The 23429-nt window shown below is 43.5% G+C and overlaps 1 protein-coding gene across 1 annotated transcript in view; it reads left to right on the top strand.

Annotated features, from left to right (window-relative positions):
- LOC126260207 (Kazal peptide Pr13a-like) overlaps positions 1–19036 on the top strand; it is an 87713-nt gene extending 68677 nt beyond the window's left edge. Inside the window, exon 3 of the mRNA XM_049957499.1 lies at positions 16783–19036. Coding sequence (XP_049813456.1) covers positions 16783–16916 — 134 coding nt within the window. The 3' untranslated portion in view covers positions 16917–19036. The remainder of the gene's footprint in view (positions 1–16782) is intronic.
- Positions 19037–23429: the final 4393 nt, after the last annotated feature.

The following is a 23429-nucleotide window of genomic DNA, read 5'->3' as shown; positions in this document are numbered from 1 at the left end:
ATTGCTGCGTTTGAACAGAATTCTAGATGATATTTCTCGTATAAGCAACCGAAACACAAATTCGTAGAACACTACACATATTAATGGAAGCCCCTGCCTTGAGACACACGAATTTTTCAGAAGCGACGCCTAAAAAACAGTGTTCGTTCAGATTCAAAAAGATTGTTGTTTCTTCGATCAGCTCCAATGCTAACCACGTATATTTGATCATTCCTGTGAAAAGTGATGCAGTAAACTGATGCAGAATTCAAGAATTTCTTTTATAGAATCTTCTCTCGAAGCGATTTCTCAATTATTCTCGTAAGTAGGGAGCATTTTGAATTTTTCACGAAAATTTTAACCTAACCGTAAAAATACACGTTACAGGTTTGGAAACATGGAGTACATTTGGGTGGAATGATTTCTGAATAATTTAGAGTGATATATATTATTTAATGATATTCGGTATGACGAAAAAAGAAACACGTACAAGGACAGGATTTGAACCCGTCTGCCAGCGTGGTAGTCCTGATACTTAACTGCTGCACTACGCACGCTTGGTCGAAAGTTGACAACGTTTATAGGAACAGGAGGGACGTATAAAGCAACAACATCAATTTCCTCAGAAAGTAGGGACCTTCGCGTGAAAGCCGCTAGTTAGGTACTCAGGACAGGTCCCTGAAGAACGTACTGAAGAGTCATCAAAATCCGTGGTTAAGAGGTGTGATGGCATCCTTATTGGTCTAGATTTTACTCCATCTATTCATATTCGCCTTTTAATGGCACTCATTAAAGGGTGAAACAAACTTTCTTGGCCCAAAGAAGCAGCACGTATGACTGTGTCACTGTGCAGATCGGCTGGGCGTTTCTTGGAGCAAAAACACCCCTTTCGTCAGCTTTACTCGAAGCTTCGCCCTGACCGCTGCACGTAACCTCGCCAGGAGACGTCGGTGGTGTGCTCTTGTAACAGTTTGCCCCTTATTATGCATACTCCGTTAGAGCCATATCACGGCAGTCCCAAAGAAACACTCAGCGTCACCTTGAGCGATAACGGTTGGATCTTCGCCTTTTTCGGTGTTGCTGAATCCACATGTTGGCCCTGCTTGCTATGCTCCTTTCTCTCGGGGTCACAGTGATAAACTAGCACGCATCCATGGCAATTAATTGGCTAAGAAAGACAGCTCGACTGGCCTGACACAGCTGATACTTTCCACAGCTGTCTGCGATCGGCGGACGTTTCAAATACATGCGAGCAATCATGGAATCAAGTGGTTTCATGTCCAAAATAAAGTGTAAGATAGCGCCCATGACTGATTTTCACTTTTCCGCCGTTGTCTTGCCTCGACTGTGATATGCTGGTTTTGGAGTACCCGCACCTCCACTCATCTTGCGTTTCCCGGTTCTTCAAAGAGAGATAGTCTATCACGTCTTTCTTCCTCATTCAGATTTGTTTGCCGCGCGGGATTAGCCGAGCGGTCTAAAGGCGCTGCAGTCACGGACTGTGCGGCTGGTCCCGGCGGAGGTTCGAGTCCTCCCTCGGGCATGGGTATGTGTGTTTGTCCTTAGGATAATTTACGTTAAGTAGTGTGTAAGCTTAGGGACTGATGACCTCAACAGTTAAGTCCCATAAGATTTCACACACATTTGAACATTTTTTTCAGATTTGTTTGACTACGCTTGAAGCGCCTGTGCCACCTAACCACTGTGTCGTATGTTGGTGTACTTTCGTTGCACACTTCCAGCAACTCAGCATGTGTTGCTGCAAGGTTGTTCACATTCAAATGCAGGAAGCGATACCCCACTTCATCAATGCACTGCGCACTTTGGGTGCTATAACAACGCGACATGGTAGTGCAGCGTAGGGATTACAACATTGCACAATCCTCCATTCTACGCACAGCAGCGGAAAGTGCGTGCCAATGTTAGCAACAGTGATGTTCCATTTCCTTATGGTGTGATGGAGGAAGGACTGCCCATAAGCTTTAGTATGATGGTATTCTGACCTCTCTTACCGTATTCTCACTAGCCCTACCCTCAAAATACAGATGAGGTACTGATTTCTTCGTAGTCTCCCTTTAAACGTACCCATCAGCGTTTCTGCTAAAGAACTTCGTCATTCTTTGAAGGGATCCCATTTAAGTTGAGAGTGAGAGAGAGCACTTGAAAGCTGTGTAGACAGATGAGGTACGGAGCGTTGGCTGAGACTGGTTAAGGAGGCATGAGAGACTCATGCCTTTGTTAAGTACCAATTTCGGTATTCTGTTCAACTGATGTGGGGAACCTAAGATAACATGCGTCTCGGTGACCAGCAGATTACCTGAACTACGATAATAAATATTTTTATCGAGCGAGGTAGCGCAGCGGTTAGCACACTGGACTCGCATTCGGGAGGACGACGGTTTAAACCCGGGTCCAGCCACGCTGAATTATGTTTTCCGTGATTTCCCTAAATCACTTAAGGTAAATGCCGGGGCGGTTCCTCTGAGTGGACATGGCGAGTTTGCTGCTCCATCCATTTCTAATCCGAGCTTGAGCTCCGTCTCTAATGACCTCGTTGTCGACGGGACGTTAAACACTATTCTCCTTCTCTTCCAATCAGTATAATAGAAAAGCACAGACCAGTATGCTTATTGCTGTTTTCCTATAGAATACAGAGTCTCATCACCATTTGAAGCAATGAAGAATCAGAATGGTTCAAATGGCTCTAAGCACTATGGGACTCAGGTTATCAGTCCCCTAGAACTTAGAACTACTTAAACCTAACTAACCTAACGACACCACACACATCCATGCCCGAGGCAGGATTCGAACCTGCGACCTTAGCAGTCGCGCGGTTCCGGACTGAAGCGCCTAGAACCTCTCGGCCACCGCGGCCGGCTCACGGGCAGATCTACGGTAGTACGAACATGATTAAGCTATCTTGATAGTTACTGTATTTCAGATAAACTGTACATAGCTACTATGAAGCCCGACAACAACTGTTATAGGCATGCGTATTCAAATACAGAGATATGTAAACAGGCAGAATACGGCGCTGCGATCGGCAACGCCCATATAAGACAAGGAGTGTCTGGCGCAGTTATTAGAACGGTTACCGCTGCTACAATTGCAGGTTATCAAGGTTTAAGTGAGTTTGAACGTGATGTTATAGTCGGCGCGCGAGCGATGGGACCCAGAATTTCCGAGGTAGCGATGAAGTGGGGATTTTCCCGTACGACGATTTCACGAGTGTACCGTGAATGTCAGGAATCCGATTAAACATCAAATCTCCGACATCGCTGTGGCCGGAAAAAGATAATGCACGGGACTGATGACGACTGAAGACAATCGTTGAACGTGACAGAAGTGCAACCCTTCCGCAAATTGCGTGGCCATCGACAAGTGTCAGCGTGCAAAACATTCAACGAAACATCATCGATATGGGCTTGATGACTGCGCGACGCAAACCTTTAAGCCTCGTCTGGGTCCGTCAACAACGGCATTGGACTGTTGATGACTGGAAACATGTTCCCTGGTCGGACTAGTCTTCGTTTCAAATTGTATCGAGCGGATGGACGTGTAAGGATATGGAGACAATCTCATTAATCCATGCAACATGCTGTTCAGAAGAGATCTCCATCCCCTCATACTCTTACGGATTTATGGGCAGCCCTGCAGGATTCATGGTGTCAGTTCCCTGCAGCACTGCTTCAGAAATTAGTCGAGTTAATGCCACGCCGTGTTGCGGCACTTGTGCGTGCTCGCGGGGGTCCTACACGATATTAGGAATATTAGGCAGGTGTATCAATTTCTTTAGCTCTTCAGTGTATATAGAGACAGGTTTTAACACAATGTTTATAGTGCATCATTTTCATACCAGTGAGCAGTGGCTAATGTATTCTCTCTTTTCACATGCACACGATGCCGCCTTTCACTACTAAAAGTATAATGTACTGAATAGGATTTTTTTATCTCTCTTTATGACGTAAAAACAGTGGTATCATGACGACCCGAAAGACAGGTCATGTGAAAGTTAAAAGTTTTTGTAATCTAAAGCCTCCTGGCTTTTTAAAACCGTGTGCCAGGCGGCGACTCGAACTCTGTACCTTTGCCTTGGGCAGGAAAGTACTATATCGGTTCAGTTACGGAAGAACGGCTTACAATCCCTTATCAGAGCTTTACTCCGTCAGTAACTCATCTTCTACCTTCTAAACATCACGGAAGCGCTTCTATGAAACTTGCGGGACTAGCATTTCTGGAACGAACGATATTACGGAGACCTGGCTCAGTCACAGCCTGGGGGACGTTTCCAGAATCAATTTTTCACTCCGCAGTGGAGAGAGCACCGATGTGAAACATCCTGGCAGATTAAGACTGTGTAATATGTTTCATTGTCATCAACTTTATATCATGTCTGTCTGACTTTTTGAAAACAAATAGCTTGTGGTTTTACTGAAAAAGATGGTCCAAAATTTAAGTTAAATTACATAGGAAAACTTCAGAAAACGTAAACCAGTCCGACGAGACAGCGATTCGATAAAAATACCAGTGGCCATATAATTACAATACGTTTACGTAACAAAGATGACAGTCTCGAATTTTAGTGCGTCTTCCTGATCTAGGTACAAAGAAACTTGTTTTAGAGTGTGGAAACGACGGGCAGGTTCCTTTCATGGGTATTACTGAATATCGAAATAGAATTTATGTAACCTTTTGCAACATAAGCTGTGAGCCCCTAGCTAACTGGACCTTTGACCGTAGGTCAACGAAAAAACGGTAGTAATCTCAAAGTCTCGAAAGTTCGAAGTCTAAGTGTCACGTACGTTTTGTAGTCTATGTTTAGCCGAGAAGTAAAGGAATTTGTTACGTAACATCACACGGGTACATTAAAACTGGACTCTAAAACTAGTGAAAATATAAAAAAAAAACCATGATCACTTGTGCGATTCTATACGACCCAATCTTAGCAATGATCAAATATTTACTGAACAACACTATTTTTTTGAGCTTGGTTGCAACTTTTCCATTTAACTATAACATACAGGATTTACTTTACGGTTTCCACCCGTTTCGAACTGTCTCATACATCGAAAGCGAAAGACAGACGATAGACGATCACAGTGCGCTTGTGGAACTAATCATAAAGAATCATCTGGAAAAAAGTTACGTAATAAATATACTGGTGTGCAACTCTTAACGAAGACGGAAACTTCCGCATGATGTGTCACTGTCAAACGACATACGTCGATGAAAGTTGGAAAGGCACAGAAAGAACCGCTGCAACATAGAACACAAGATAACCGAAGTCCGCAAGTCGTGATATAGTGGATAGCGTTGCTGCCTGTGGACCACGGGGCCCCGCGTTCGATTTCCAGCCGAGTCGGTTATTTTCTCCGCACGGTGACTGGGTGTTTGTGCCGTCCTCATAATTTCATCATCATTCGGGAAAATGGCGAGACTGGACAGTGAAAAGATTGCGAATTTGTACGGGCGCTGATAACCATGCCGTTCGGCGCCCCACAAACCAAAATCACCATCATCATGATAATTGAAAGAAATACACAATCAGATGAACAAAAATGACGTTATAATGAAATGAACACCCTTAACTGCTTACAGGCGTTGACATACGCCAACGGGGGACAGATGAAAATGTCTGCCCCGACCGGGACTCGAACCCGTGATCCATCTGAGCCACCGAGGACACAGAGGATAGCGCGACTTTAGGGATTTATCTCTGGCACGCCTCCTGCGAAACCCACACTCTCAACGTTTTGTCCCGCACTACATTCGTAGTGCCCCCGCCCATTATACTCATTACTCGCAGCGCGTTGCCGATTCCCGTAAGAGTTAGGGCACTGTTTGTGCATTCGCACAGAAGAAGATGGTCAAGTGGCCGGTGAGCCTTAACTATATACAGGATGTTACAAAAAGGTACGGCCAAACTTTCAGGAAACATTCCTCACACACAAATAAAGAAAAGATGTTATGTGGACATGTGTCCGGAAACGCTTAATTTCCATGTTAGAGCTCATTTTAGTTTGTTCTTCCACCTACGCTCAATGGAGCACGTTATCATGATTTCATACGGGATACTCTACCTGTGCTGCTAGAACATGTGCCTTTACAGTTACGACACAACACGTGGTTCATGCACGATGGAACTCCTGCACATTTCAGTCGAAGGGTTCGTACGCTTCTCAACAACAGATTCGGTGACCGATGGATTGGTAAAGGCGGACCAATTCCATGGCATCCACGCTCTCCTGATCTCAACCCTCTTGACTTTCATTTATGGGGGCATTTGAAAGCTCTTGTCTACGCATCCCCGGTACCAAATGTAGAGACTCTTCCATGGCCTCCACGCTCTCCTGATCTCAACCCTCTTGACTTTCATTTATGGGGGCATTTGAAAGCTCTTGTCTACGCATCCCCGGTACCAAATGTAGAGACTCTTCGTGCTCGTTTTGTGGACGGCTATGATACAATACGCCATTCTCCAGGGCTACATCAGCGTATCAGGGATTCCATGTGACGGAGGGTGGATGCATGTATCCTCGCTAACGGGGGACATTTTGAACATTTCCTGTAACAAAGTGTTTGAAGTCACGCTGGTACGTTCTGTTGCTGTGTGTTTCCATTCCATGATTAATGTTATTTGAAGAGAAGTAATAAAATGAGCTCTAACATGGAAAGTAAGCGTTTCCGGACACAAGTCCACATAACATATTTTCTTTCTTTGTGTGTGAGGAATGTTTCCTGAAAGTTTGGCCGTACCTTTTTTTAACACCCTGTGTATACTGAGATGGTATCTGTTCTTTCGGACGGCGACACATATTCCACAACAGCCCATGCTGGGCGAAAGGTTGGTAAAGAGTTCATGTGATAGCGCGTTCCATTCCTCCACCAGCGCGATTGACAAGTGCTGGACGGTCCATTGGTGCAGTACGTCTCCCCAATGCACGCCACAAGTGCTCGATAGGACCTAAGTCGGGGGAATGGGCAGATCAACCCATTCGTCGAATATCGTCTCGTTCCACGAGATCCTCCACCTACACAGTTCAATGCTGTCGCGCATTGTCGTCCGTAAAAATGAAGTCAAGACCGAATGCGCCCCTGAAGAGACGCGTATGGGGAAGAAGGGCAGTGTCGCAGTAACGTTCACGATCATGTTCGACAATTCTGGACATACGCTCACATGGGGAGAGGTGGGACAATACGTAATGCACGTAATATGTAATACGCACTGCAGCACGTCCACATGTACAAACTACCATCCAGCACTTTTCAACCGCGCTGCTGGGTACCTCGAACACAGTACCACAAGAGCTCGTTAGCAACATGGCGGCCAACATAGGAGTGCGTTGCAGAGCGCGGTGATCATACCCTCTATTCGGAAGCTTGTCCCACCTCTTGTTATGTCCGGGGGGCCACCACGAATTGCGATGACTTCGGTGTAATTATTGTGTTTGAATAAAAGCGTCATATCTGTTGGTCTCAATGCGTATCTGCTTCTGTTACTAACTGTACTGTAGCACATGACTGTGCAACTACCTAGTACCACGAGCCGCAAACCTCTCCCCTGTGATTACGTAAGAGAAATAAATCATAATTGCTTCACATCACTTGTTTCACAAACATTCACTTTATTTAACAAAAAAAAAATTACAAGAACAAACGGTGAGATGCGGGCTGCCTCAAGATCAGTGCGAGCCGCAAGGGCCGTTGTCAGTCATCACTGCCGTAGCAGTTCATTCTACGAGTGGTCTAAATTTCATGGAGCTGTCCTACTTGGCAGTGACATATGCGAAAGCTACTTTTCTCCTTAATTTTTTGCACAAATGTATTTTGTTCCTGTGTAGGTATAATGTCTGCAGTCTAGTACACATAGAAATCCACGTATCACAGAAAGTAACCGCTACGGTCGCAGGTTCGAATCCTGCCTCGGGTATGGATGTATGTGATGTCCTTAGGTTAGTTAGGTTTAAGTAGTTCTAAGTTATAGGGGACTGATGACAGCTGTTAATTCCCATAGAGCTCAGAGCCATTTGAACCATCACAGAAAGTAGCACGCCAAAACAATACGGCGCATCCCATTTATAAAGCGGAGTATCGTACAGTTTTTCCTTTATTGCCTATCAAGGGAAACAAAGCTGTAGCAATCCATGCTGAGTTGACGGAAGGGTGCAGTAACATAGCATTGTCACATGACACAGTGGTTAGGGGGCGTAGACACTTCAGTTGATCAAACAAGTCTGAATCACTAAGAAAGAAGAGGCAGACAATCTCCCTCTGAAACAGCACTAATCGCCAGAGGTGGAGGCGTTGGTGCTGCAAGACCAGAGTACATAGCTGAGGCAAGGCAGTAGTGGGAAAAGTGATCAGTCATGAACCAGTTTTCAACATCTTTCACTGCACTTTGAACATGAACCGACTTGGTTCCGCAACTGCTCAACATCCATTCAAAAGGCCTGGGAAACGGGGGCAGTAGTGGAAACGTATCAGTTGTGTTACGCCAATCCACCTGACTTTTTTAGCCGATTAGTCACCGTGAACGAGTGCTCTTTTACTCTATTCTCCCGAGAAAAAGGAGCAAGGCAAGCAGTGCTAACAGGTAGATTTAGCAAAGTCGAAAGCGGCGAAGACCCAACCATTATCGCTCAAGGTGACGCTGACTATTTCTCTGGGACTGCCGTGGTGTGACGCTAAGGGACAAACCGATATCTCCCGAAGAGGTTAAGGTAGGACTGTCAAGACGAAGCGTCGTATAAAGCTGTCGAAAGGGATGTTTGTGCCCACGAAACGCCCAACTCATTCCGTACAGTGACATAATCACACGCGATTCTTCTTTGGGGTAAGAAATTTTGTTTTCCCTCCCCATCCCGTTTTCTCTCGGCATGGCATCCGGTTACTTTTCTTCATATTTTCTCAGATAAAAAAAGCCCTGGTGTTGCAAGCATTTCCAAAAAGAGGACTCCAACAGTTTCTGATTAGGCAAACTGCAGACATTTACATGTGCTGATAAACCTTTTTGTAGTTAATATGGATGTGGATTAATTCTGATGTTTTGGCGTTAAACGTTGTTCTTTATATTTTATGTGATAGTATATACGGAGACTGAAGCGAAGAATGAAAATTTGTACCAAAGCCGGGTCTCGAACTCGGGCCTCCTGCTCACTGGGCATATGTGCTAACCGCTACGCCACCCTGGCACAGTGGCTTTGCACACCTGCACGGACTACTCTAGCACGCCTCAATCCAAATTCCCATTAACGCCTCAGCTCACTTAGTATTTCCCCTAAACTCGAACCAAATTTCAGAGGCTCTCCAGCTCTATTGGAATAGCACCTCACCATCAAACGAAACGGGGGATCCCCGCTGAAAACCGAAGATAGGTGCTTATGACATGCTGTTGGAATTTAGGGAGAATACCAAATGAGCTGAGGCATGAACGGGAATTTGGATTGAGGGGGTTAGGGGTGCTAGGGTAGTTCACGCAGATGTGCAAAGCTCTCGAGCCAGCGAGCCGTAATGATTAGCGCGTCTGATCAGGAGATCAAGGTTCTAATCCCGGCTGGGTACGAATTTTCATTTGTCTCTTCAGTCTGCGTATATACACCATAGATGCTGAGACCTGAAAAGATCTCCGGAACCATATAGTTTAATTTGATATGTGATAGTGACTGCGTGCCAGTCACATTGGTTTTTGTTTTTATGTGTAGCCTTGAAGTGAACATGGCTCAAGAAAAAAGAAAATTCGCAGTGAAAGAGTCGCGTTCTGATTAACTATATATCTTTTTAAACGGCACATAGCCAAACAAATTTATGATAATATGTCGGTACATTGGGTGGTAACTGCCCTTCCTATTTCACTACCAAGAATTCGGTTGCTGCATTTAAAAGAGGGCATTTCAGCATAAGATAAAGAGCGTTTGAAAGGCCAACTCAAGTCACAGTTCCGGAAAGTGTGGATTGTCGAAGGATATAGCAGAGACTCTGGGCATATTGATTATTCATAATATTTTGGATATAAGAAAGCTCTCAGCCAAATAGGTTCCCAAATGTCTCAATACAGACCAAAAGCGTGAACGAATGGTTACTTCACAGACCATTTTAGTCCACTTTCGTCGTAATACACTCGGATTTTTGCATAATCTCGTCACCACGGATTAAAGATTGAACTAAACTTATGATCCAGAGACTAAAGAACACCACGTCCAAAAAAATTCAGAACACAAAGATCAACAGAGTGCTTAATCACAACTTACAACGCGGTAAAACCATCACGGCAGAGTACTATGTGGAACTTGTCGACAAACATAAACGACAGTTCGTCTCAAACGTCGACGATAGCTGATAAAATAAATCTTGTTTCTGCAGTACAGTGCCCCTCCTCATAAGGCGGTCACCACGTGACAAAAATTGACAGATCTTCACTTTGAAATCTTCAGGCATCTACCCTATTCACCAGAATTGGCCCAGTTCCACTATTACCTGTTTCCAAACTTCAACTAATATATCAAGGGAAGACGATTTGAGTACACTGAGGTAGGCTGTGGATGAGGGGTTTTCACCATACTCTAAATCTTTTTTTATGTATATATTAGTTACAGATGCCGGAACAAAGATGACATAAATGTGTTGAGGTCAAGAGGGATGATGTTGGTTAAATAAATTTTTTCAAACCATAACCACATTATTTCATTACAAAGCGAAGAGCTTATCACCAAAATCTCGTACTATTAAGACCTCCGGTAAGTCCTACTTCGTTGGAAAAAATGTGTCGCACTGGGGTGCTAATATGTGGAGAAACACAACACCATCATCAAGTTTCGTGATGCCATTCTTATGTTTTCAAGGCGAAAACTAAAATCTTATTACTACCCCTCGTGTAGCATCGATCCTGTGTAAAGTCATGGGACGTGGGTTCATATCCTCGATTTATTCCGGAGATACACTATCGGAGCAGAAGCGTCCGGACAGCCCTATGTAATGCAGAATTCACAGCTAGATGTCACGAAAGGCGGAACGGCCAGTATAAAAGCAGAATTCAGTGACATCGGACGTGAACGAGTCATTGGATGTCACCTGAGTAACGAATCCAACAGGTACATTTCAAAGCTTCTACAGCTGCCCAAGTGGACTATGGATGACGTTATTGTGACGTGGAAACCCGAAGGAACAACGGATGCTACAGCAAGACCGGGAACACCTCATGTACTGACCGACGGGAAGAGTCGAACGTTGCAGGCAGTGGTTGTGAAAAATCGCGTAAAGTCGCCGGAAGGAAACATTCGTTACTTCGAAAGTGCGACCAGCGGTTCAGCTAGCACAGTGACTGTAGGTAGGGAGTTAAAAAGAAGGGGATACAATGGTCGAGATGCCCTTCATAAACCACACCTTACTGTAGTCAGTGCTAATTGCTATTTGGTGCGGTGTAAAACGCTGCACATATCTGCTGTTGGGTAAAAATGGCAGAGGGACACCAAGAGATGAATACACTAAGCACATTTCAGAAGGATGTCGGTTGCAGTAGGTACTGGGAGATGAAGAACCTTGCACAGGATAGAGTAGCATGGAGAGCTGCATCAAACCAGTCTCTGGACTGAAGACAGCAACAACAACAACAAAAACAACAACAAGGCGTGGTCCTCTTACTACGCTTCTACATCTACTACATCTACATCCATACTCCGCAAGCCACCTGACGGTGTGTGGCGGAGGGTACCCTGAGTACCTCTATCGGTTCTCCCTTCTATTCCAGTCTCGTATTGTTCGTGGAAAGAAGGATTGTCTGTATGCTTCTGTGTGGGCTCTAATCTCTCTGATTTTATCCTCATGGTCTCTTCGCGAGATATTTGTAGGAGGGAGCAATATACTGCTGGACTCTTCGGTGAAGGTACGTTCTCGAAACTTTAACAAAAGCCCGTGCCGAGCTACTGAGCGTCTCTCCTGCAGAGTCTTCCACTGGAGTTTATCTATCATCTCCGTAACGCTTTCGCGATTACTAAATGATCCTGTAACGAAGCGCGCTGCTCTCCGTTGGATCTTCTCTATCTCTTCTATCAACCCTATCTGGTACGGAACCCACACCGGTGAGCAGTATTCAAGCAGTGGGCGAACAAGCGTACTGTAACCTATTTCCTTTGTTTTCGGATTGCATTTCCTTAGGATTCTTCCAATGAATCTCAGTCTGGCACCTGCTTTACCGACGATCAACTTTATATGATCATTCCATTTTAAATCACTCCTAATGCGTACTCCCAGATAATTTATGGAATTAACTGCTTCCAGTTGCTGACCTGCTATTTTGTAGCTAAATGATAAGGGATCTTTCTTTCTATGTATTCGCAGCACATTACACTTGTCTACATTGAGATTCAATTGCCATTCCCTGCACCATGCGTCAATTCGCTGCAGATCCTCCTGCATTTCAGTACAATTTTCCATTGTTACAACCTCTCGATACACCACAACATCATCTGCAAAAAGCCTCAGTGAACTTCCGATGTCATCCACCAGGTCATTTATGTATTTTGTGAACAGCAACGGTCCAATGACACTCCCCTGCGGCACACCTGAAATCACTCTTGCTTCGGAAGACTTCTCTCCATTGAGAATGACATGCTGCGTTCTGTTATCTAGGAACTCTTCAATCCAATCACACAATTGGTCTGATAGTCCATATTCTCTTACTTTGTTCATTAAACGACTGTGGGGAACTGTATCTAACGCCTTGCGGAAGTCAAGAAACACGGCATCCACCTGTGAACCCGTGTCTATGGCCTTCTGGCCTTCTGGACGAATAGCGCGAGCTGGGTTTCACACGACCGTCTTTTTCAAAACACATGCTGATTCCTACAGAGTAGATTTCTAGTTTCCAGAAAAGTCATTATACTCGAACATAATACGTGTTCTAAAATTCTACAACTGATCGACGTGAGAGATATAGGTCTATAGTTCTGCACATCTGTTCGACGTCCCTTCTTGAAAACGGGGATGACCTGTGCCCTTTTCCAATCCTTTGGAACGCTACGCTCTTCTAGAGACCTACGGTACACCGCTGCAAGAAGGGGGGCAAGTTCCTTCGCTTACTCTGTGTAAAATAGAACTGGTATCCCATCAGGTCCAGCGGCCTTTCCTCTTTTGAGCGATTTTAATTGTTTCTCTATCCATCTGTCGTCTATTTCGATATCTACCATTTTGTCATCTGTGCGACAATCTAGAGAAGGAACTACAGTGCAGTCTTCCTCTGTGAAACAGCTTTGGAAAAAGACATTTAGTATTTCGGCCTTTAGTCTGTCATCCTCTGTTTCAGTACCATTTTGGTCACAGAGTGTCTGGACATTTTGCTTTGATCCACCTACCGCTTTGACATAAGACCAGAATTTCTTAGGATTTTCTGCCAAGTCAGTACATAGAACTTTACTTTCGAATTCATTGAACACCTCTCGCATAGCCCTCCTCACACTACATTTCGCTTCGCGTAATTTTTGTTTGTCTGCAAGGCTGTGGCTATGTTTATGTTTGCTGTGAAGTTCCCTTTGCTTCCGCAGCAGTTTTCTAACTCGGTTGTTGTACCACGGTGGCTCTTTTACATCTCTTACGATCTTGCTTGGCACATACTCATCTAACGCATATTGGACGATGGTTTTGAACTTTGTCCACCGATCCTCAACACTATCTGTACTTGAGACAAAACTTTTGTGTTGAGCCGTCAGGTACTCTGTAATCTGCTTTTTGTCACTTTTGCTAAACAGAAAAATCTTCCTACCTTTTTTAATATTTCTATTTACGGCTGAAATCATCGATGCCGTAACCGCTTTATGATCGCTGATTCCCTGTTCTGCGTTAACTGTTTCAAATAGTTCGGGTCTGTTTGTCAACAGAAGGTCTAATATGTTATCGTCACGAGACGGTTCTCTGTTTAACTGCTCAAGGTAGTTTTCAGATAAAGCACTTAAAAAAATTTCACTGGATTCTACTTCGCTTAAGAAAACGTTTAATGCAGAAGGATATGAATACATTTTACAACAGTGTGTACTGCGTTCGGAGACAATCATAGTTTGTATCACCAGTCAGTGCACCCTGTCATAAAACAGCTTGTTTGAGACGATGGTCTGTGGACAACAACTTTCCCGAAGTGAAATGGTCAGTATAGATTCCCGCCCTGAACACTGTGGAACAACTCTGGGATGAGTTAGAATGTCTACTTCGCTCCAGACAGCAACGTCCCAGAAACCTTCTCTGGTTTTCACTCTTGAGGCTGAATGGGCAGCCATCCCTCCACAGACATTCTGATACCTCACTGAAAGTGTTCCCAGCAGTGTTCAAGTTGTCATAAATGTCAATGGTGAACGTGCCCCATATTAAAGTCTCCGGATATCTTCGAAGAGATGGAGGATATTTCTGTGTATGTGACAAAGCGCGCGCGCGCGTACGAGAGAGAGAGAGAGAGAGAGAGAGAGAGAGAGAGAGAGAGACAGACAGAGAGAGAGAGAGAGAGAGAGAGAGAGAGTCCTGTCTTGCAGAAACTGGAAGCTCAGGATGGCTTTCCATGAACGGCAACCAAGTGGCGCGTAGAATATGGTCGACGTTCCATTGTGCTGTAAGGGTGCCGCAGATGAGAACCAAACGGGTCCTGGTATGAAATGAAATGGCACCCTAGACCATCGGTCTAAGTTGCCGGGCATTGTGGTGGCCGACTGTCAGGTTGGTACCCCACTCGTGTCTGGGGGGTCTCCAGACACGTCTTCGGCCACGAATCTCACTGACTGGAGTAGAATTGCCTTCGATGACGAATCCCGCTTCGAACTGAGCCCTCATGAACAGCAAAGCCGGCCGGAGTGACCGAGCGGTTCTAGGCGCTGCAGTCTGGAACCGCGCGACCGCTGCGGTCGCAGGTTCGAATCCTGCCTCGGGCATGGATGTGTGTGATGTCCCTAGGTTAGTTAGGTTTAAGTAGTTCTAAGTTCTAGGGGACTGATGGTCACAGAAGTTAAGTCCCATAGTGCTCAGAGCCATTTCAGCCATTTTTGAACAGCAAAGCCGTGTTTGGAGACGTCTGGACAGCAGTGGGATACCAAGCCGACAACCAGCAGTGGTAGTTTAATAGTATGACCCCTTTGATTGTCATCCAGGCACGTTTGTAAACCAGCGGTACGTCGACGATATCGTTCGCCCCGTTTGGTTGCCTTTCATAGCAAGCTTTCCTGGTCTTACGTCAGTAAAACAATTCTCGACCGCAGGCGGTGAGAGTTTCTACGCTTCTCTGGGTGATTGCTAAACCCTAACTTGTACAGCAAGGCCTCTGGACCTCTTCCCAATTGAAAGTGTTTGGAGTATTATGGGCAGGACCCTCCAAACAGCTTTGCTTCTGACGATCTAACGCGCCAATTGGACAGAATTTGGCACGATATCCCTGAGGAGGATGGCCAGCAACTCTGTCAACGAACGCCAAGCCGAATAACTGCTTGCATAAGGGTCGTAGGTGGGCCAGTGCGTTATTGACTTGCTCAGTTTGTGAAGCGCTTTGTTTTGAATAAAAATCATCCAATTTTTCTGAAGTTGTTACCAATTGTATGTTCTAACAATACCACCGCTTGCAAAGTAGGTTAGAAATCAGATTAATAATGTTGCTCACGCACCATATGTTCGCTTTATCGGGCAACAACAAAGTTATTGACTGTGGATGGTATCGTCAGAATGGAAATAATGAAGTCACTGTAAAAAAGTCACTGATTTTGGCGCTTACCTTGAATGGATTCCCACGTAGATTTCGTCGAAGTTGTTATGGCTCATCTTGTTGATTCTAGGGTGATTGCACTTTGACTGCTAGAAGATCCAGATATGTATCTTAGCAATATTTGAAGACCTAACAAATGCGTTTTTCAGGAAATTCTTAATTATCAAACAATCACAGATCAGAACAATGGTATGGTAGAAACAATTTTTGACTTGGTGTTCACGATCCACATTTTTATTAAACTTCTTGTAAATTCACATATACTACTTCTTAATTGTCACATCATCAAGAAAACAGTTTTGTATCAGTTGGTAGAGCACTTGCCCGCGAAAGGCAAAGGTCCCGAGTTCGAGTCTCGGTCCGGCACACAGTTTTAATCTGCCAGGAAGTTTCCAGTCTTCATATATTTAATTTCCACTTTAACCAAACACAAGACATGACTGTTCTTTTACAAAGCTAAATAATAACAATTTAACTTCTGCAAAGTGAAACGAAGACTGCTCTGTGCGCCTTCGCGTCAAAACGGTTACAAGTAAGTCAAAGGTTATGACAGTCTCACAGAAATGAATACACACAAGAACCATATCACTGTAATATATCGGTACATCGGAGTACCTATACATTAACAAAACCAAATGTGAATATTGTCACAAAAAATGTCTGTTACTTCGCAGAAAAGTAGTACGATATTACTGGTATCGAGAACTGGGGTTGGAGTGCCGTAATGGTCACGTAAATAAAGAACCATGTCTATACATGAACATCACATCTACCGATTTCCATCCTATTCGGATAGCTGGCCGCGGTGGTCTAGCGGTACTCGGCGCTCAGTCCGGAACCGCGCGAATGCTACGGTCGCAGGGTGTTTGTGATGTCCTTAGGTTAGTTAGGTTTAAGTAGCTCTAAGTTCTAGGGGACTAATGACCACAGATGTTAAGTCCCATAGTGCTCAGAGCCATTTGAACCATTTGAACCTATTCGGATATTTCCTTGGCGGGGCGTCGATTTTTCTTTTTTTGTGTGTTAGAGTGTAGATAGTAAGCATTGTCTGACCGTGTGCTTTGTTTTTACTGTTCCAGACTACGTGGTGATCAGGCGGGGGGAGTGCACCAAAGCAGACCAGGCGGACACTCACAGCAGCAGGAAGCCGCAGCGCAACAACAAGCTGAGAGGTCGCCGCAGCCTGCGCTGGCTCTTGGGCCGACGGGCCTAGGGTGGGCCCGTTCAGCTGAGCGCCGTGGCCTCGGACTGGCGGCCGCAGCCGGGCTGTTCCCGCCCGCACACACCACACCACACCGCTATCATTCACGCGCTGTCTGCTCAGCGAGTAGCCTATCTCACATCCCGTATTACACTCGACGGTAATTGTCTGACATGAATTCTTCGCCGTGCAGTCACAGACTCAGAACTCTCCTCTCGCGTTGCCAGTTTTGGCGCACTTCGGCACTTGAACAGCTATCGAATCTAATCTGAAATGGCGCCTAGGCTTTCGATGTTTGCGGATGCTTGGCTGCGCGATTGTTCTAGGATCTACAAAAGCGATTATTTCACAAGTCTTTTCAACGGAAGAAAAACGTACTGCAGGATAAAAAATCACCCGAGCATTAAATCACTTCCTGTACTTGAAATCCATCGTCGTTTTATTCGCAAATGACAAAACAGTACAAATTTTCGCACTTTTTTCTTAGGGGCAACACAATGATGTTTATCAATTGAAACTACAAGTTGCTTTAACCAGTCACAATTTATTTTTGTTTCCACTAAGGATTCCGAATGGTTACACCTCCACAATCTGATGGATGTAAGTCAGTCGGTGATGGATGTACGTATTGTATGCATGACTTTTGGGAAACTTGACACTCTCTTTCAGTGCTCGCAGTTTCCTTTCCCTGTCGCGTTCGCTGCGTATACAATGTCTTGTACACTGAACTGAGCGAAGACACGCGGAAGTTTGTATTAACTGTTGCACGTTTGTCGATACAAATTTCGCTGTAGTTTACTTGCTTCGTTAACTACAATTTGAGGGTTCAGTTTGTAGAACCCATACTTTAACGTACAAAATATCCACCGAATTAGACGTAAGGGAAAGCGCTGGGATGTGCTAGACCTACACCATCATTAGTTCTTCATTATAAGTTTCCCCGACGAAAACAATGAAATAGAAATTATTTTGTAAACGAGACTGTGAACACAAACCAAAACTAGATACAAAAATAATTTGCGCTTTGAAAATTAAATAGTTTACGCGATTTCAGCCACCGCTGTGTCCACGTGAAGATGCAGGAAAGCTTAGGCGCAATGTTACAAAACGGACGTGTGTCAACAGTGTTGTGGAATAGCACAATTTTAGCAGTTATTATCAATTACTATCAATGGATTCATTGTAATAAATTGACTGTTAGCACTCATCAAATATAACCTCACCAAGAACGAAATATTATTTATCTGTGAAAGCAAGATTTGACCGAAACTGTAGTTGGTTCTTATCATCGTGTGTTAAGACATATCATTGATGATAGTCTTCCTTGCAAATACAAATTTTGCGTCTTAGAATAGTTTCATCATTGTTCTGAATGCTTTTGAATGGTACACGATCACAATACCATTGCAACATTCGTATAGAAACAATTTTTGTAAGGCATATCATTTCTTTAGATCTAAGTACGAATGTTTATACTTCACATTGAAATTTTAGTAACGTAACCAGTTTTCTGTAACGAAAACGGCGATTATGACAGTTTACTCGCAATACATATAACATATATATTTTGTGCAATTTGTTGATATCTTCTCCTACAGTCTAAACACACATATTTTTGCAGTTCTACTGTTATACTCGTATCTCTGGTATCTTTCTGTGAAATGCTGAAAAAATTTTACAGCTTGTAAAGAATACAATAAAATGTTTCATTGAAAACAAATTTTATTACTAATAAAGTGAAGATGTTGCATGGGTGGTTAATTAAAAAGGAAATATATGCAATAATGCAATTACTTTAGTAGCTGTGTGTCCGGTTACGAAATCTCGTAACCGGTTGGCCCTGAGTAATATTAGCACGCAATCTGACTGCATAAAATAAAATAAAGAATGACAAGAAATTTCCATTAACACAATTGATTAATTAAGTCCCCTGCAACTATAAAAGCTACGAAAGAACAAAGCACAAGTGTAACTGTTGTGTGTGTGGTAGTGTGACTCAACGTACATGTATCTGGCACTGTTCTTGCTCAATACGACAAGATATTTTAAACAACATTTACAATGAACTAATTGAAAAACCAGAAATACTATAACTGCAAATAGAAGCCAGAATTACAAGTCTAATATATGAACACGAGCCTGATGCTTTGTTGACTGAACCTATGACCAAGAGGCATTGTCATTAAAGAAATGTTAATTTTTTTTTACCTCATTGTATATTGACGAAAAAAACACTGTGATCATTGCAACATCTTCCACCAATACATTACACCAACCGAACAGCATCTACTCTCTCGCCCAACAGAACAACAACTGCACTCGACATCCTCTGAACTAGTACTGCTTTCGACATCCTCTCAACAAGTACTGCCCACGGCAACCTCTGTACTACTACTGCACCAGTGGAGGCGGCGGGATAATAATCTTTGGCGCAATCTCTGGCGCTGTGACTCAGTGTAGCCACCTTTCAATGTTCGCACCGATACCTACAGGACTCTTAGGTTTGTCTTACTGTACATTAATGTCTTTTGATACGCGAAGAATGAGTATTTTAGAAGATTACAGGTGTTTTACGCTTCTGATGGTCTCCTTTATCACCCAAAAAGCAAGTCACTTACATCTTGGTGCTACATATATAATTGACAACGATTTTATAAAAATATGTTAAAATTCTAGGTACGTTATTAGGGAACAAAATCATCCTTCCAGAATGAAATTTTCACTCTGCAGCGGTGTGTGCTCTGATATGTAACTTCCCGGCAAATTAAAACTGTGGAGGACCGAGGCCAGAGCTCGGGTCCCGAGTTAGGAGTCTCGGTCCGGCACACAGTTTTAATCTATCAGGAACTTTCAAAATCATCCTTTTTTTCCAAAAACATTTCTGAATAGGAGAAAACTGTCAAGTTCTGTTTTAGGAAAGAGAATATTTAATAAAGTAAATAAATTGATGTCTGTCAATCTACGAAGTTATCGAACCGAATACTCACGACATGCATAATGGAAAAGGGAAATTCAACTGGACGAAGATGCTGGCAAAACTTAATGCTGTATGAAAATAAAAGAATTTGTGTCACGTATGTTTTGAGTGTTGTGAAAACGTAAAAGGAAATTAAAGTTCGTGATTAGCACAGCGGAATATGTGCACAAAAAATACACTTTTTGGTCAATGTGTACCACCAAATGCTACACAATTTTTAGTTGAAGCCTCAAGATCTATTCATTGTTTGCGAAAGAATTTTCGCACGAGATTGTTCCATACTTTATCTCTGACATAGCTTCAAATTAAACAAATTTCTGTTCATCTGCTGGCAGCCTTCCGATAGAATGGACGCAATTGAACGATTGGGGTGTGAGGTGTGGGGTGTGTGTGTGTATGGGGGGGAGGGGGGGAGTACGGGAGTAAGAAAACCAGTAGTAGTAACAACTGGGCTTTGCTGAACACGCAACATGATTATTGTTCCTCTTCCTGTAGTTGTTACTACTACAGCGTGAAACGTGCTTTTATGTATTCTTGTCATACAGATCTAACAAATATTTGCAGAATGAGATTTTCACTCTGCAGCGGAGTGTGCGCTGATATGAAACTTCCCGGCAGATTAAAACTGTGTGCCGGACCGAGACTCGAACTCGGGACCTTTGCCTTTCGCGGGCAAGTGCTCTACCACTGAGCTACCCAAGCACGACTCACGCCCCATCCTCACAGCTTTACTTCTGCCAGTACCTCGTCTCCTACCTTCTGTAAAGTTTGGAAAGTAGGAGACGAGGTACTGGCAGAAGTAAAGCTGTGAGGATGGGGCGTGAGTCGTGCTTGGGTAGCTCAGTGGTAGAGCACTTGCCCGCGAAAGGCAAAGGTCCCGAGTTCGAGTCTCGGTCCGGCACACAGTTTTAATCTGCCAGGAAGTTTCATAACAAATATTTGTTGTGGCAATTATTTGGTGAGAGTCTCTTTCACTTAATCGTCATCACCAAAAGCTCTGTCAGGTGAAGGGTGCTCAAGCTTACAAGGAGGTTGTTGAAACTGCTCCCACTTAAATGCAAGATTAACGTTGCTTAGAGACCGGGAATTATCTGAAATCCAAGAGCACTTGGTAATAACTCCACATCGTTTATTGTAGATTGTCGGGCAGAATATTTGTGTTGCATATTACACTACACACTCGTATTGCTGATGGTTTTCCATTGAGAAAAGTTCACTACCAGCACTGCATCTTGTTTCAGAATGTGTGCGAATGAATTCACTCACATAAAAGACTGGCTCCATTACTTCCTTCTTTATCACGACGAGTGTACCTATCAACTGACTAGTGTTTGCTTACGTGGACTGAATATCACACTACTTCGTAGTTTCCAGAAACAATAAGGCTCCACAAACCTTAACTATTTTCTGGGACAGCAAAACCTATTCAGCCTCTTGAGGTTCCTCTATTCTGTACCTGTCGAGTCGAATACAGACTAAACTGTACCCTAGTTGCGGCGGTATGTGGTCGTTCATTTTCTAGAATTTACTCACATCAGCGAGCTTGGAACCACGGCCTACCTTAAAGCGACGTATAATGTGGCTCAACTTGAAACAGCTGTTTAAAAGATAGACTGCGCTGTGTGTGCCAAGAGGGTGTATAGATTTCATAGCTGATAAGGGAGTTCATTCTATGTGGTCCGACTGAAGCTACTAAATGAAACAAGTTCGTGACTAAAATTTCTGTCCTCTATTCTCTCTTTAGCAGTACATATGCTGCTACCAAGTCCGCGCAACTACACAGACCCTAAAGTATAAACATGTACTTGCACGTAATTTACACTATTCTGATCAGGCACGTATGATTTTCTCTCGCTAGTAGCCAGTGTAAGTATAGAACTTGCAATCAGCCGTCCAAAGAACTGGAAATTTAACTGACCAATAAATAGCTGAATATTCACACAAAGTTTGTCAATTTCGAACCCTCACTACACAATCCATCAACATTCAGCAATGTGATTTTTCTGAAACGTGACTGCATAGTGTACCACGCGCAAATTTTTAGCCCATCAGAAGAGTCACAAGTTTCACTAAACATTCCAAAAGTCTGGAAACGTCTTTTACGCCGGATCTCATGTTTTTGAAGTACTCAGCATCTCAGCAAAAAAAATCACAAAACTACTACAACGCTACTAAAACCAAACCAACGAAGCAAATCCTCCAGGCTCGCACGCGAGTATCTCTCCTGATTCCGAAATGCCCTATTATTTTCTTCTCTGAATCACTGGAACATTCTGTCGGTAATCAGCGTCATAGCTTTTCGCCCATCAGTGTCTTGAGTGGTAAGGTAACGAGGCAATCCAAAGGCACATAAAAAGAGAGAGAAAAGAAAGAAAATATCATGTGAGGTGGCGCAGTGATTAGCACACTAGACTCGAATTCGGAAGAACGACGATTCCAATCCACGTCCGTCATCCCGATTTAGGTTTTTCGTTATTTCCTTAAATCGCTCCAGGTAAATGCGGGAATGGTTTTTTCGATAGGACAGGGCCGATTTCTCCACATCGTTGAAACAGTCCGAACTTGTGCTCACTCTCTAGTGACCTCGATGTCGACGGGATGTTCACCCCAATCTTTGATCCTGCCCTAAAAATAAAATTTAGTCATGCCACAGATGTCTAGATAAAAGCAAAAACATAGCTAATGCAAAACCCTACTCCTAACTGGTGAATACAACATTTATTCGAACGCTACTGCTTGATCCTCGCTGCACTCGCAAGCTTGGCAAGGTCACCTGCATATTTTGTGTCTCAGATCGTGATATAAACTGCACCTTGTGCTTACCATACAATGCACACCTAAAAATAATGACCTGAAAACTGATCTTAGAATGTTTGGGAAGGTGCGGCAAACTCCAAGCTCGTGAAAAACTGTTCCTGCTGCCTTTCTTTTTTGTCTAGCATTCGCTGATGATCTTGCAATATTCACAGATAACAATGAAACTGTATTAAAGCAAATCGAGGTCCTGAAAGGGAAGACTGAAAAGGTAAGAATGTAGATCTCTTTCGAGCAAACAGGAAATATGTCAAACCATGAAGATGCATCAAAAAAATATTAAGACAAAAAATGATGAGGTCACAAGACAGTTCACAAACTCATATATCTTGGGAACAGGACACAGGCAAATGACGTAGAGAAAGAAACTCATGAACAGAGAAATCCAAAGATGACTACAGCGTTGCGGAAGACTGGAAATGTCTACAATAAATTGTACCTATTAAGTAACGTAAAATTTAGACATTACAACACTGTCATCAAACCGGAAGCCTTATATGCTTCAGAATAATTGGTCATGTATCGGAATGGTGCACTAGAAAATATCAAGACACTAGATTCATGAATCAACATATAGATCCTAGGATCCAATAAGGCAGAAGAAAGCCAAGATTGTGGATTAGCCAAGAGGTCTAATACCTTTCCAACATAGTACATCACATGAAGGAAGGTCGACTCAAATTTTACGGCTATAACAAAAGAATGTCGGATACCTGACGAACTAAACAGATCCT

The sequence above is a fragment of the Schistocerca nitens genome, chromosome 1, assembly GCF_023898315.1.
Source record: "Schistocerca nitens isolate TAMUIC-IGC-003100 chromosome 1, iqSchNite1.1, whole genome shotgun sequence".
NCBI lineage: Eukaryota > Metazoa > Arthropoda > Insecta > Orthoptera > Acrididae > Schistocerca > Schistocerca nitens.
The sequence above is the reverse complement of the archived record's forward strand: the minus strand, read 5'-3'. Positions and strand labels throughout refer to the sequence as shown.